The 12,287-nt window shown below is 43.3% G+C and overlaps 1 protein-coding gene across 3 annotated transcripts in view; it reads left to right on the top strand.

The window, feature by feature from the left end:
- The window catches only part of LOC117352118 (mucin-2-like), an 85,459-nt gene that overhangs the window by 4,975 nt on the left and 68,197 nt on the right, over positions 1–12,287 (top strand). For all 3 annotated transcript variants that reach the window (XM_033928254.1, XM_033928253.1, XM_033928252.1), the window contains exons 3-7: positions 553–814; positions 2,417–2,531; positions 4,674–4,764; positions 7,323–7,429; positions 10,628–10,835. In XM_033928254.1, the coding sequence (XP_033784145.1) occupies positions 553–814; positions 2,417–2,531; positions 4,674–4,764; positions 7,323–7,429; positions 10,628–10,835 (783 nt within the window). The remainder of the gene's footprint in view (positions 1–552; positions 815–2,416; positions 2,532–4,673; positions 4,765–7,322; positions 7,430–10,627; positions 10,836–12,287) is intronic.

Below are 12,287 nucleotides of genomic sequence, written 5' to 3'. Positions count from 1 at the left end.
AGCGGTTAGAATGATCTACGGTCTTAAAAAATATGCTCATGTGACTCCATTGGCTGCCAATGGAGGCTCGTGTTTTGTTGGGTTGCTTTTGCTCTAAGGTCGTGTATGGTACCGTTCTGTTTTATATGGTTAATAGATTCTCTCTAGCATCATATAAAAATAGTAGAAAGTCTCATGCCCTGTTTACCTTCCCATCAGTACAGGAAATTTCTGGACCATACTTTAGCATTCCAAGCAGCTTCACATGACGGAGAGCTTCGATTGTTATTGCTTGGAGCTTGTTCTTATAAACATTTCCGAACTCAACTGAAAACTTATCTCTTTTCAAAATACTTGGTCAAATCATTTCTTTCTGTCATTCTTAAATTGCTTTTAGTTCATAATCTTTTGTAAACCGCATAGAGCTCATGGTTACGCGGTTAAGAAGTATGATGTTATGTTATGTGTGCGGAGAACAGAGGTAGAATGTAAAGCGGGCGGGAGAAATGAGTAGGCTGCTACATGGGTTAAGGAAACTAGAGTGCGTTCTGACAGTCTCTATTGGCTTCACAGCAATGATCACGGCTCACAATAACCAAGTTTGCAGCACTTGGGGAAACCGCCACTTCAAGACCTTTGATGGGGATAACTACCAATTCTCTGGGACTTGCAACTATGTCTTTGCCTCACACTGCAAGGGTGCTTTTGAGGAATTCAACATCCAGATAAGGCGCTGCAAAAGGGACAATGGTGCACATATCTGCCGCATCATGATGAAGATTGAAGGAACGGCTATTGAATTTGAGAAAGACACTATTATGTTCAATGGCAATCCGTAAGTTTAAGTGTCTTAATGCAGAGTGTAATTATAGTGAGTATATGTTGAACATTGAGAAACATGGAAAAAGTCTAGCTAAATCTCCATCTTGTAATTTATGATATTTAGGGTTTTCCTAACAAAGCTGCCTTCCAGCACCTAAGTCATACCACACCTGTTCTCCGCCTCTAATCAAGTCCTCGACTTAGGCATCAATCAGTAGACGCTGCTTCAAGTTCCATGTGGAGCTCTTAATGGAGTTTGAATTTTTTTAATGAGAATTTAATGACATGGTCAATTCCCGTGCCAATTTAGCCAATTAATCAATTTTGAGTTCTGCCTGGAACTTGGCTAGGCATCCGCAATCTAGGTGCCACGTAGGCAGCGCTATCAGGCCCACAGTGAGCAGTGGGAATATCAGTTTCCCTAAGTTATCCAGATAAGTTCCAAGCTGTGGAACAATCTTTAAAAGTCTGTGTTTTGGTCTTTTGGTCAAATGTATGCTAGGTTTTGTTTTTTTGTGTGACTGTTTTAGGCATAATTCGCATAGGTCTGAAGTGGAATAAAAATTTCTAAAAAATAAAATATAAATTAAGCTGAAGAGTGGACTGAATATTGTCACCATCCGGATAATTCTTCGGACCATTCATACTCCACCCACATTTTGCTAAGTAATATCTAGGTAGTGCCAGGATGGTCAGTAGTGACTTTCAATGCACAATCCGGATAGTGCTACTGATAATTGCTGGATAGATCTAGCCCACTGCATTTATGTAGATAGTGGGTGGTACTCTCTGAATAAATGCTTTTAAATATTGGGCCAAGCTTGTTCAATGTTAAGTGTTTTTAACTAGCTGCTTCCCCTTGCTCATCGTTAGACATCCAGTTTATCAGTCCTCTCCAATCATTTATAGGCCAGGTGGGGGTGGGGCTCTAGGTTGGGCTATTACAGTAATGGCCTCAGTTGAGAAGCCCAAGAGGAGAGGCCTAGTGATTAAAACCTCTGCCTCAGCACCCTGAGGTTGTAGGTTCGATTCACATGTTACACTCTATGACCCTGGGCAAGTCACTTAATCCTCTGCTGCCCCAGGTACTGTAGCTATATTGTGAGCCCACCAGGACAGATAGGGAACATACTTAGCATACCTGCCTTAACTACCTTAACAAACATAAGTTAAAAAGTGCACTCTGTTGGCTGATAAATATTACCATAGAGTAGTGACCAGGTATCTTCCCTCCATGAAGGCTCTTGGCTCCACAGAATCTCATGTGTTGACCGGCCCAAGGATGATCAACAGGATTCAAAACAGAGCCTGGGTCTCTCAAGGAGAACACATCAAATGCTGTTAGAGGAAGTTCTTAATTTTTCCATAGTAGTTTCATACTCTTCATTGAAGTCTTTCAACTCTGTGCAGTGATGATGTCAAATATCTCTATGACGCATTCAGAGCAATACTTGAAAATTTACAGTCTTTTCTATGTCTTTCTTTCTCTATTTGTTAAAATATAATATTCTGCTGAAGTACACTAATGTGCCTCAAAGTGGATTACAACTTGAAATATGCAGAGCAATAAATACAGACCCTGGCGTGAGTTAACACCTCTGCTGGTTTCTTCCAGTGTTACATTACCATACAGCTACTCAAGTATCAAGATGGAGAGAAGTGCTATGTATCTGAAAGTGAGCACCAAACTTGGCTTGGACTTCACGTGGAACCAAAACGATGCACTCTCGGTAAGAATTTTAATAAAGGCTTCAGATGCGCAATTAGATTTAGGAAACTATGTAATGTTACAGCGAGATTTGCGCCTGTAAATGCGGTAATCAACGTCGGAAATAGAAAACAAGATACTTTTGACATCTGGTCTATAGTCCAGATCTAGTAGTTGTAATCAGTTCTAAAATGTGCAGCTGACTCTGGCTAAAGGCTCAGATAGGGTGAAGAACCCGATGTAAATTATGAAGACTCTGTAATGATCTAATGACATTGCATATGAAGCCTGATCAACAACTCTCTTGCTTTTCCAGTTCTGGACTTTTCACCACCTTAATTTACTCTGAACCAGTACAGATTGACCATTTTTGGTTGAGGAACCTTATGATATGGTTCTGAAATTCTGCAGAAGCCCTTGAAATGTCCACTTTAATGCCTGGAAGATCTTGCCTTGCAACTTCTAACCAGCTCCCTTACAAGCATAATTACTTGGCTTAGTTTTTCTTTTTTCTGTCTATATCTGCAGCATTTGGTGCTAACATTTACACCAGATCTAGGGCTGGCTTAAGTGCTCATGCCTAAATGTTAAGTGTGTATTTACCCGAATAGGCTACAATAATTCTATAAAGGAAAGTAGATGCCACATTCCTTTCTAGAATAGACATCTTCTTTTATCTGTGGGTGCTCTATTATAGAGTTCCTCCCATAGGACCTGATTTTATCCAAAGAGGTGCCTATTTTAAAATATTCGAATATATGAATAAATCCATGTAAACCATTCTTAGCTCCCCTGGGAGAATGGTATAGAAAACTAAATAAATAAATTACAGGTACTCGTCGACTTACGACCTATGCAATTTACGACTGTTCGACTTTATGACGAGTTTACGACAGTTTCCAGCATTCCCAAGTCTGGCTGTGCAGCTGTACTATGCAGCGCAAGAGTAAGCCGGCATCAATGGCTGGTTACCTCTTTTCTGTCATCGTGTTCCTGCGCGTCGCTCGGCAGCTGGCGAGAACATTCGCCTAGACACGATACTTTTTAAACAAATGCACAAGTTCTGCTAGCCAATGAAATGAATGAACGGGGAAGCTGGTCTCAAGCTGCTGGCTGGTCCAGGAACTTCTTCTGAAGTTTAGTAGAGGCACAAAGTATTTAAAGGGCGAGCGAGCTGTCGGTTTGAATCCGTTAAGCATAATCTAACATAGGCCGACTTACTTCCCGATCAACTTATGACCTGCCAGTCAGAACCAATTGCAGTAGTAAATCGACGAGTACCTGTAATTTATAAGGCAACATAAGATTCTATATATGGGGTCCAGATTTGCACACCCAAATTTGGAGGCATGCTCATGATGTGCCCTGGGCGCCATCTTGGTGGGGGGCATAGTACCTCTCTTACTCTCCTACTCTCTGCCCCCCGCTCCTTCCCACTCCTCCCCCACCGCGCACACACCTTCACTTCCTCCCCACTGTACCTCTAGCTCTCGCAGGCATGAGCGGCAGCTTTCGCCAGCCTCGGTGCTCCCCTTTGGCGTTACTTATGGGTCCCACAACTAGGAAGTGACATCAGAAGGACTGCCGATGTCGGCGTGGGCAGCAAGATGGGGATGCTGCTTGCCCCGGGGAAACTAAATAGGTACGGGGGAAGGGGGAGCATGTACGGCGGTGGGAGGGGGGCAGAGAAGAGGACGAGAGGGGGGCGCCACCACCCCTTGGAACCTCCCACCCTTGCTAGGCCAATGTATGCTCATAAATTAATTAACAAGCCCTTATTTACTAACAATAGTATGTTAATAAACCAATTATTGAAGTTCATTGGCACTACTTAAGATTTGCACGTAACACAAAAAGGGGAGAGGCCATGAGCACATCAGAGGTATTCCTAAAAGTTGTGTGCACACCCAACTTGAGCAGCAGCATTTACATCAGGTTTCAGCAGGCTTAAGTCTGGCTCCTACAGTTAGACCTGGAAATCCATGCTAAGTGCTATTCAGCAAATGGCATGCACACTGATGTCACGTGTACTGAAAGAATATTGCCTGGACCTTACTCTAAAGAGCTTCCGAAGAAAAGAATATGTTTCAGCCATTCACGGTCATCAAATAATATCCTGGAGTTTGAATAATTTCTTTCCTTTTCCCTTCTTCTCTGGAATTAGCTGAAACTGGAGAACAAATTTGCCAATCAGACTTGTGGTCTTTGTGGAGACTTTAACGGCATCCCCACTTTCAACGAGTTCATCACACATGGTAAGCATCAGAAGACATGAAGCTCAGATGCCCAATCGATTTTACTTGCTTTCTAAACAAAAGCAGTTGACCTTCAGGCTACCAGAGGGGCTTAGTGGTTAGAATCGTGATTCCCAAACCTGTTCTACAGGATCCTGTGTCAATCCGGTTTTCGGGATATCCGCAATGAATACAAATATGTCTTAAGCAGATACCTGAAAACTTGAGGTCTTCTGGAGTCCCAGGGTTAATATAGAAATGGGCACATTTTGTTTTTAGTCATTTTATTTGTCATTTGTGTTATTTTTGTATAGAACACAATAAATTGAAAAACATATATAAAACACAAACCAAATTATGGGGCTCTGCTTCCCCCAACCCCCATCACTATAAAAAAAAACACCTCTACCAAATTCTATTGCCCACATAGAAGCCAACTTTTCAAAATGATTAGGGGTGCCAAATTACCTCTCCATGGACACAGTTAGTTTGTTCATGTAGAGAATGGCACGGGGACAGACTTTATCCCATCCCCACAGGAAACCATCCCATGTCATTCTTTGGTGTCTCTCTCAACCTCGTTCCTTCTATACCAACATTCTTCAATTCAAGGCTTGAGGGTCAGTGGCTGGGCCCATTCATAGTCTGATTCTTATGTGAGCCAAGTATAGGACAGTCAAGCCATTGTGACATCACTGATGAGGTTGGCTCTTAGGCATTGGTGGAATGAGGCATTATGACATCACAATATCTGCTCTGGACCCCAGAGGCTGTCCTTCTTTAGTGTCTATCTCAACCTCAGTCCTTCGACACCAGCATTCTTCAATGCAAGGCTTGAGGACAAATGGCTGAGCCCATTCTTCCCTCTCTCCTTAAAGAATGACATGTGGATGGTCTCCTGCAGTTAACTGCAGGGATGGGATGGAGACAAATTTTAGCCTCATGTTATTTTGGAGATGCTCAAGCACCAATGGCACCCATGGAACTGGCTCCTATGGTTGTCCAACCCTCTCCTTTGAATCTTTCCCAAGACCTATTGTCTCTTCCACGGGTCTGAAAGCTCTTTACAAGGCAGGAGCCATCTTAAGTTGCTTATGCTCTGCTGAGACGATAATATGAATAGCATCAATTTGCTGTAAGGCTGGTGCCATTTGTATTACTATTTTAGCAGTCCAGGTCTGGCTCCTGCTCTGTGAAGAGCTTACAGGCTCACTGACAGGTGACAAGGCTGGAGGAGGGGGAACTGGGGAGGATTTCTTTGTTTGTTTTCTTCAGAGTTTTCTTTCATTTCCTTTAATAAACAAAAGGGAAATTTTAAATCCTGGCTGTCTAAAATACAGTGGCATAGCAAGGGTAAGAGGTGCTGGGGCGGTGGTGCCCCTTCCCTGCCCTCTTCACCATCCCCCACTTCCACATACTCCTTACCCACCCCTCCTGCCATGCACGTATGCCGCATCGCTTCCCTTGTACCCCTGTAACGTTGGTGGCGCAAGCAGCATCCCCCCCAAGCTGCTGTCGCACCAGTGTTGGTTCTTCCTCTGACATCATTTCCTAGGTTCGGGTCCAGGAAGTGACATCAGAGGAAGAGCCATATTTAATTTTCACACCATGAGTTTGAAACACAATTATATTTCAGCTTCAAATGATGGCAACTTTTCATTTTCCTTTGCCACACATCATTGTATGCTTATTAGCATTTAAGTCTTGTGGTATTCGGCATTAGGACCCCTGAAGAAGGCGTTCACAGCCAAAACACAGACCATGTTGGGTCCATACCATTATTCATTGATATGTGTTGTACGGATTATTACTATGTGCTACCGATATTTGGGGTACCTCGCGGCCTGGAAGCCACTGTATTGAGGTTGGTTTTTCTCCACAATTTATTTATAATTTTTTTATTATTTGAGTTTTTTGTTGGAACGCTTGTGGCAATCTGTCCAATACTGACCAGTAATGTGTTTTCTATATACCACGTTATTACCACCTGCACCATTTGGACTATTAACGAGGAATCATTACAGTAAACTTTGACATCCAGTACCTCGTGTCCAGTTCTTTTTTTTTTGCTCTTGGCAAGTTTTCAAATAAATCATATATGTGAAAAGTCTGAATTTTTTGTCTACACTTTACATCAACTTCTAAAGGGAAAATGTCCTCGGGTAGATAGGCGCCTGCCATTGTGCAGGTATTTTCTCTGGGAAAAATGATGTCCATGCTTTCAGAAATCTGGATGTATGCTCAGCTTTGATATATGTACAGAAATACCTTTGAGAATTGCCCACCCGGTGTATTTAGCATTATGCTATAGCCTAGGGGTGTGCTTCAATTTAAAACGAAATGAAAATGTCCTCTTTTTTTCTTCAACACACTTCATTCTTATTCTTTGGTTTTATTCAAAGTTCACTTTTCAGCATTCCTTGCCTGTGACTGACTTCACGTGGTAGTTACTAAAGAGTTGGAAGGACATTTTACGGAAGAGTTCTGGTAGCCCATGTTTTACACAGTTCCAGACGTTGATTCTAAACATTGACCAATAAAACAAACTAAGAGTCTGCTTTTTTCATTAATTGCTGCAGATGTTTTGCTGACTCCAGCACAATTTGGGAGCTTTCAGAAGATGGATGGGCCCTTGGAAGAATGTGTAGATGAACCACCAGTCTCTACGGACAACTGCACGGATGTTGTATGCATTTTTATTCTTTCTCGATTGTGTATTTGATTAAACATCCATTCTCCTTATGTTTGAGTCTGGGGACCTAGATATAGGAAAGTAAGGTTCTGCTGTCTAAAGTATGGTGCAATGAAGCTTTAATTTCATCTTCACCATTATGAAGCAGCTCCTCTAGCCTAGGTGAAAAGTCTTGAGTTTGGAAGCAGAAGCTGCAGACTCCCGACATGCTGTGTTGTGTTTTGTTGTAGTGTAATGCTGCAATATGCTTACCATGCTCCCGAGAAAGCTTGCCAAGGAGATGCACAGCTGCAGAATAGTAGAGCAGTGATTTCCAACACGTGGCCCCCAAAGTCCTCCATTATGGCCCTCAAAGGGCTGGCTAAAATGTTTCTCAATTCCTGCAAATTCATTAGGTTCAGTCTTGCCCACTTGGATAGTGCACTAAATGTCGGGAAAAAGGATTGCCTTATTACAAGCAAGGACGAAGTTCAGCGTAGGGCAGCTGTAGGCCTGTGCCATATTGTCATATGGCTGTATGACAGGTCAAAGGTCAGGATTCATATTTACACAGTAACATAGTAAATGATGGTAGATAAAGACCCGAATGGTCCATCCAGTCTGCCCATAAGTTATACTCATTAAAAAATACATGATTAGATTAACTTGTCTCTTCTTTGATATTTCTGGGCCGTAGACTGTAAAGTCTGATGTTGTCCTAGATTCCAAATGCTGAACTTGCCATCCAAGCTCACTCCAGCCTATCCAACCATCCTGTTGTTTGCAGGATATCTACCGTAAAGTTTGGCCAGTAACATCCTCTTGTTCCATATTAGTGGAGTTCCCGTTGATGCCCACCCCAGCCCATCCTACACCGAATCAACATGTGTACTGAAGTGAAACCATGAAACACTTGTGTTCATAAAATTGTGGAAACCATGCCAAAGTTTAGCAATAGCAAAAACACAGAATTTTCAATGATGTATTTAACGAGTAGAGGCTTAAAGGTATAAGCTTGCAATCTTTTGGTGGCCCTCAGAACTTTCTTGTGACCCTTTACATGAAAAGGATTGGAGAGCACTCTAGTAATATTTATGCACATAGATCAGCTGTGTGAAAACTCTCCTCCCTCGATGTGGTCAAAAGTACATGCCTTCTGCAGAAGACATTCCTGCGGATACATCTAGAATAGGGAAGGAAAGGTACATGTAAGGTGGCATTTTCGGTTGGGGACAATTCTATAAGTAAGCATCTCCTTATAGACACACAGTGGAAGTCTATTCTATAGTGGCACTGGGATGTCCAGATTCTTGTTTAGAATAGTAATGTGACCTAGTATGAACACACCTTATCTTTAAGTGCCCATAGGTACACCTGCCATGGACCTAGCATAACCGCAATCACATAAATGCAGCAAAGGTGCATGTAAGTTCATAAGAACATAAGAATTGCCGCTGCTGGGTCAGATCGGTGGTCCATCGTGCCCAGCAGTCTGCTCACGCGGCGGCCCTCTGGTCAAAGACCAGCGCCCTAACTGAGACTAGCCCTACCTGCACACGTTCTGGTTCAGCAGGAACTTGTCTAACTTTGTCTTGAATCCCTGGAGGGTGTTTTCCCCTATAACAGACTCCGGAAGAGCGTTCCAGTTTTCCACCACTCTCTGGGTGAAGAAGAACTTTCTTACGTTTGTACAGAATCTATCCCATTTCAGTTTTAGAGGGTGCCTTCTCATTCTCTCTACCTTGGAGAGGGTGAACAACCTGTCCTTATCTACTAAGTCTATTCCCTTCAGTACCTTGAATGTTTCGATCATGTCCCCTATCTCATTATTGTGTGTTAGCCCTGCCCTTGCCATGCTCATTTTCCTCCCGTGTTCTGCCCATATACACACTTATATTTACATATTATTCCAATTACTTGCTCCTTTACAAAATAGCACTCAGTCACTTTGCTGCCATGTTCACATGTACTGTAGTGCTGTTTTTTGTTTTTTTTGCTCATTTACCCACTTAAGTGACGTATAACTGTATGCGCCCTGTTACAGAACTCTGAGGACTTTTTTAAGAGATCAAGCTCCATAGGTGACCCTTGAGGGGAGGGATGCTGGCCTAGTGCCTAACCCTCAATAAGCCTAGTTCTAAGAGAAAGGTTGTAGAGGATCAGCATTAAAGCCAGTTTTCACAACAACCTGTGAACTGCATATATAATTTGCATATATTTGCTTGAGAGCTGTAGATAAAAAGGCTTTTTTGGATCGGTTTAGGACCTTTTTGAAACTTTGGGGAGTAGCAAGTGGGAGAGAGGCCTGGAAAAACTGTTAAGTCAGGCCAAGCACATTATATTTCACGGGGGCGTGAATCTTCTCACCCTAACCTGAAAGCGCTCCTTGAGGAGAGACCTCTGGCTGGTTATCATGCCACTGTACCGGGCTATGGTGCGCCCTCATACAGAATACTGCGCCCAGCATTGGTCGCCGTACATGAAGAAGACATGGTACTACTTGAAAGGGTCCAGAAAAGAGTGACTAAAATGGTTAAGGGGTTGGAGGAGTTGCCGTACAGCGAGAGATTAGAGAAACTTGGCCTCTTCTCCCTCGAACAGAAGAGATTGAGAGGGGACATGAGACATGATCAAAACATTTAAGGTACTGAAGGGAATAGACTTAGTAGATAAAGACAGGTTGTTGACCCTCTCCAAGGCATGGAGAACGAAAGGTCACTCTCTAAAGTTGAAAGGGGATAGATTACGTACAAACGTAAGAAAGTTCTTCTTCACCCAGAGAGTGGTGGAAAACTGGAACGCTCTTCCAGAGTCTGTTATAGGGGAAAACACCCTCCAGGGAATCAAGACAAAGTTGGACAAGTTCCTGCTAAACTGGAACATACGCAGGTGAGGCTGGACTCGTTTAGAGCACTGGTCTTTGACCTGGGGGTGGCTGCATGAGCTGGTCTGACCCAGCAGTGCCAATTCTTATGTTCTTATGTAATGGAGGGTTACGGGTATAGTCCAAGGAAACAAGAAGCTGGAGTGGGATTTAAATTGGGCCTTCCTGGTTTTCAGCTCAGGTTACTGCACACTGCAGTTGTTAGTGAACATGTTAAATCAATTAAAAACATGTTAAAATAAACTTTATTAAAATGCACGTGTGAAGGGAACTAAAAAGAACAAACCTAAAATCAATGATAATTTCTGTATTCTAATGTATTTTAACAGGGATGGAAATGTAAGACCACACTGACCAGTCCTGACTTTTATGGCTGTAATGTCCTTGTTGATCCCACTCCCTACATCAACGCTTGCATCCAGGATATGTGTTTTTGCAAGGACCCCAATTGCATGTGTAACACAGTGGCTGAATACTCTCGGCAGTGTGCTCATGCCGGTGGCAAGCCTCCAAACTGGAGAACATCGGACTTCTGTGGTAAGTCAGAATCTTCCAGAGAACTCTCTACATTTAGAATTTCCCTGGAGGTCTGTGAATAATAGACTCTAAGAGCTCAATATCCAGCTGGTAGCAATTGACATTTTGCCGACTACCACCGGCTTTATACCCAGAAATGCCTCGCCATAGCCGTGCTCAGTATTGCATGTCCGGGTATATGGAGCCAGCCAAAATATCCCTAGATATGTGCGTTATTTGGCACTTAACCAGCTATAAAAAGCCACAACATACATGTTATCTAGTTGACAGGTTACTATTTAACATAATTACAGAACAAGTTTACTATACAAGGTTGTATCCTAACTTGATACAAACTAGGGATCTAGTACAAACGATTAGAGTTTCCAGGTTACAATTTGCATAGTTATCCTTGGCAGGGCAAGTTTTTTCAATACATTTCCCCCTCCCTATTCGCAGTTTCAGTTAGAAACATAGAAACATAGAAAATGACGGCAGAAAAGGGCCACGGCCCACCAAGTCTGCCCACTCTAATGACCCACCCCCCTAATTTCTTCCATGAAGAAATCCCACATGCTTATCCCATTTTTTCTTAAAATCTCGATTACCTGCAGTGGAAGATCATTCCAATGATCAACCACCCTTTCGGTTAAGAAATACTTCCAGGTGTCGCCATGAAGTTTCCCACCCCTGATTTTCAAGGATGCCCTCTTGTTGCAGTGGGTCCTTTAAGAAAAAAGATATCTTTTTCCACCTCGATACGGCCCGTGACATATTTGAACGTCTCAATCATGTCTCCCCTCTCTCTGCGCTCCTCGAGTGAGTATAGCTGCAACTTATCCAGCCGTTCCTCATACGGGAGATTCTTGAGTCCTGAGATCATCCAGTTATTCATGATTTTTTTTCCCCAGGCCCCTCCCCTAAGAATCGCTCGGTGGCAGCCCGCATCGAAAGAAACAGCCCCGGGACTTGGATCAGGGTGAGGAGGGAGGCGATCGGAGAAGGAGGGGGGCGATTGGAGGAGGAGGAGGCGATCGGAGGTGGAGATGAGCAGCCGCCTCAGGAGTACAGACCTTACCTAATGGTCTAGTGGTGATGCAGGGCAGGAGCGATCTTCCTACACGCCTGCCCTGTGCAGAGCCGTGCTGTGAGTTCCTGTGGTCTCACGAGTCTACAATGGGAGTTCCTGTTGTAGTCTCGTGAGACCACAGGAACTCATGGCACGACTTTGCATGGGGCGGGAGTGTAGGAAGATCACTCCTGCCTCACGTCACAGCTAGACCTCGAGGTAAGGTCCGGGGGTGGGCCAGAGCTGGCCCAAAAGCTATTTGCAAATTTTCCCTATTTGCGGGCCTGCTCTGCCACTAACCCCGCGAATAGGAAAGGAGAAGTGTACAAGTTTTTAACATAATGTGACACACATTGAGATCTAGTACCAATATACATTTCTCTGGAATCCATTTGTCATGGGCA

The sequence above is a fragment of the Geotrypetes seraphini genome, chromosome 19 (assembly GCF_902459505.1).
Source record: "Geotrypetes seraphini chromosome 19, aGeoSer1.1, whole genome shotgun sequence".
Classification (NCBI taxonomy): Eukaryota; Metazoa; Chordata; class Amphibia; order Gymnophiona; family Dermophiidae; genus Geotrypetes; species Geotrypetes seraphini.
Note: the sequence above shows the minus strand (reverse complement) of the source record. Positions and strands in the feature narration are given on the sequence as shown.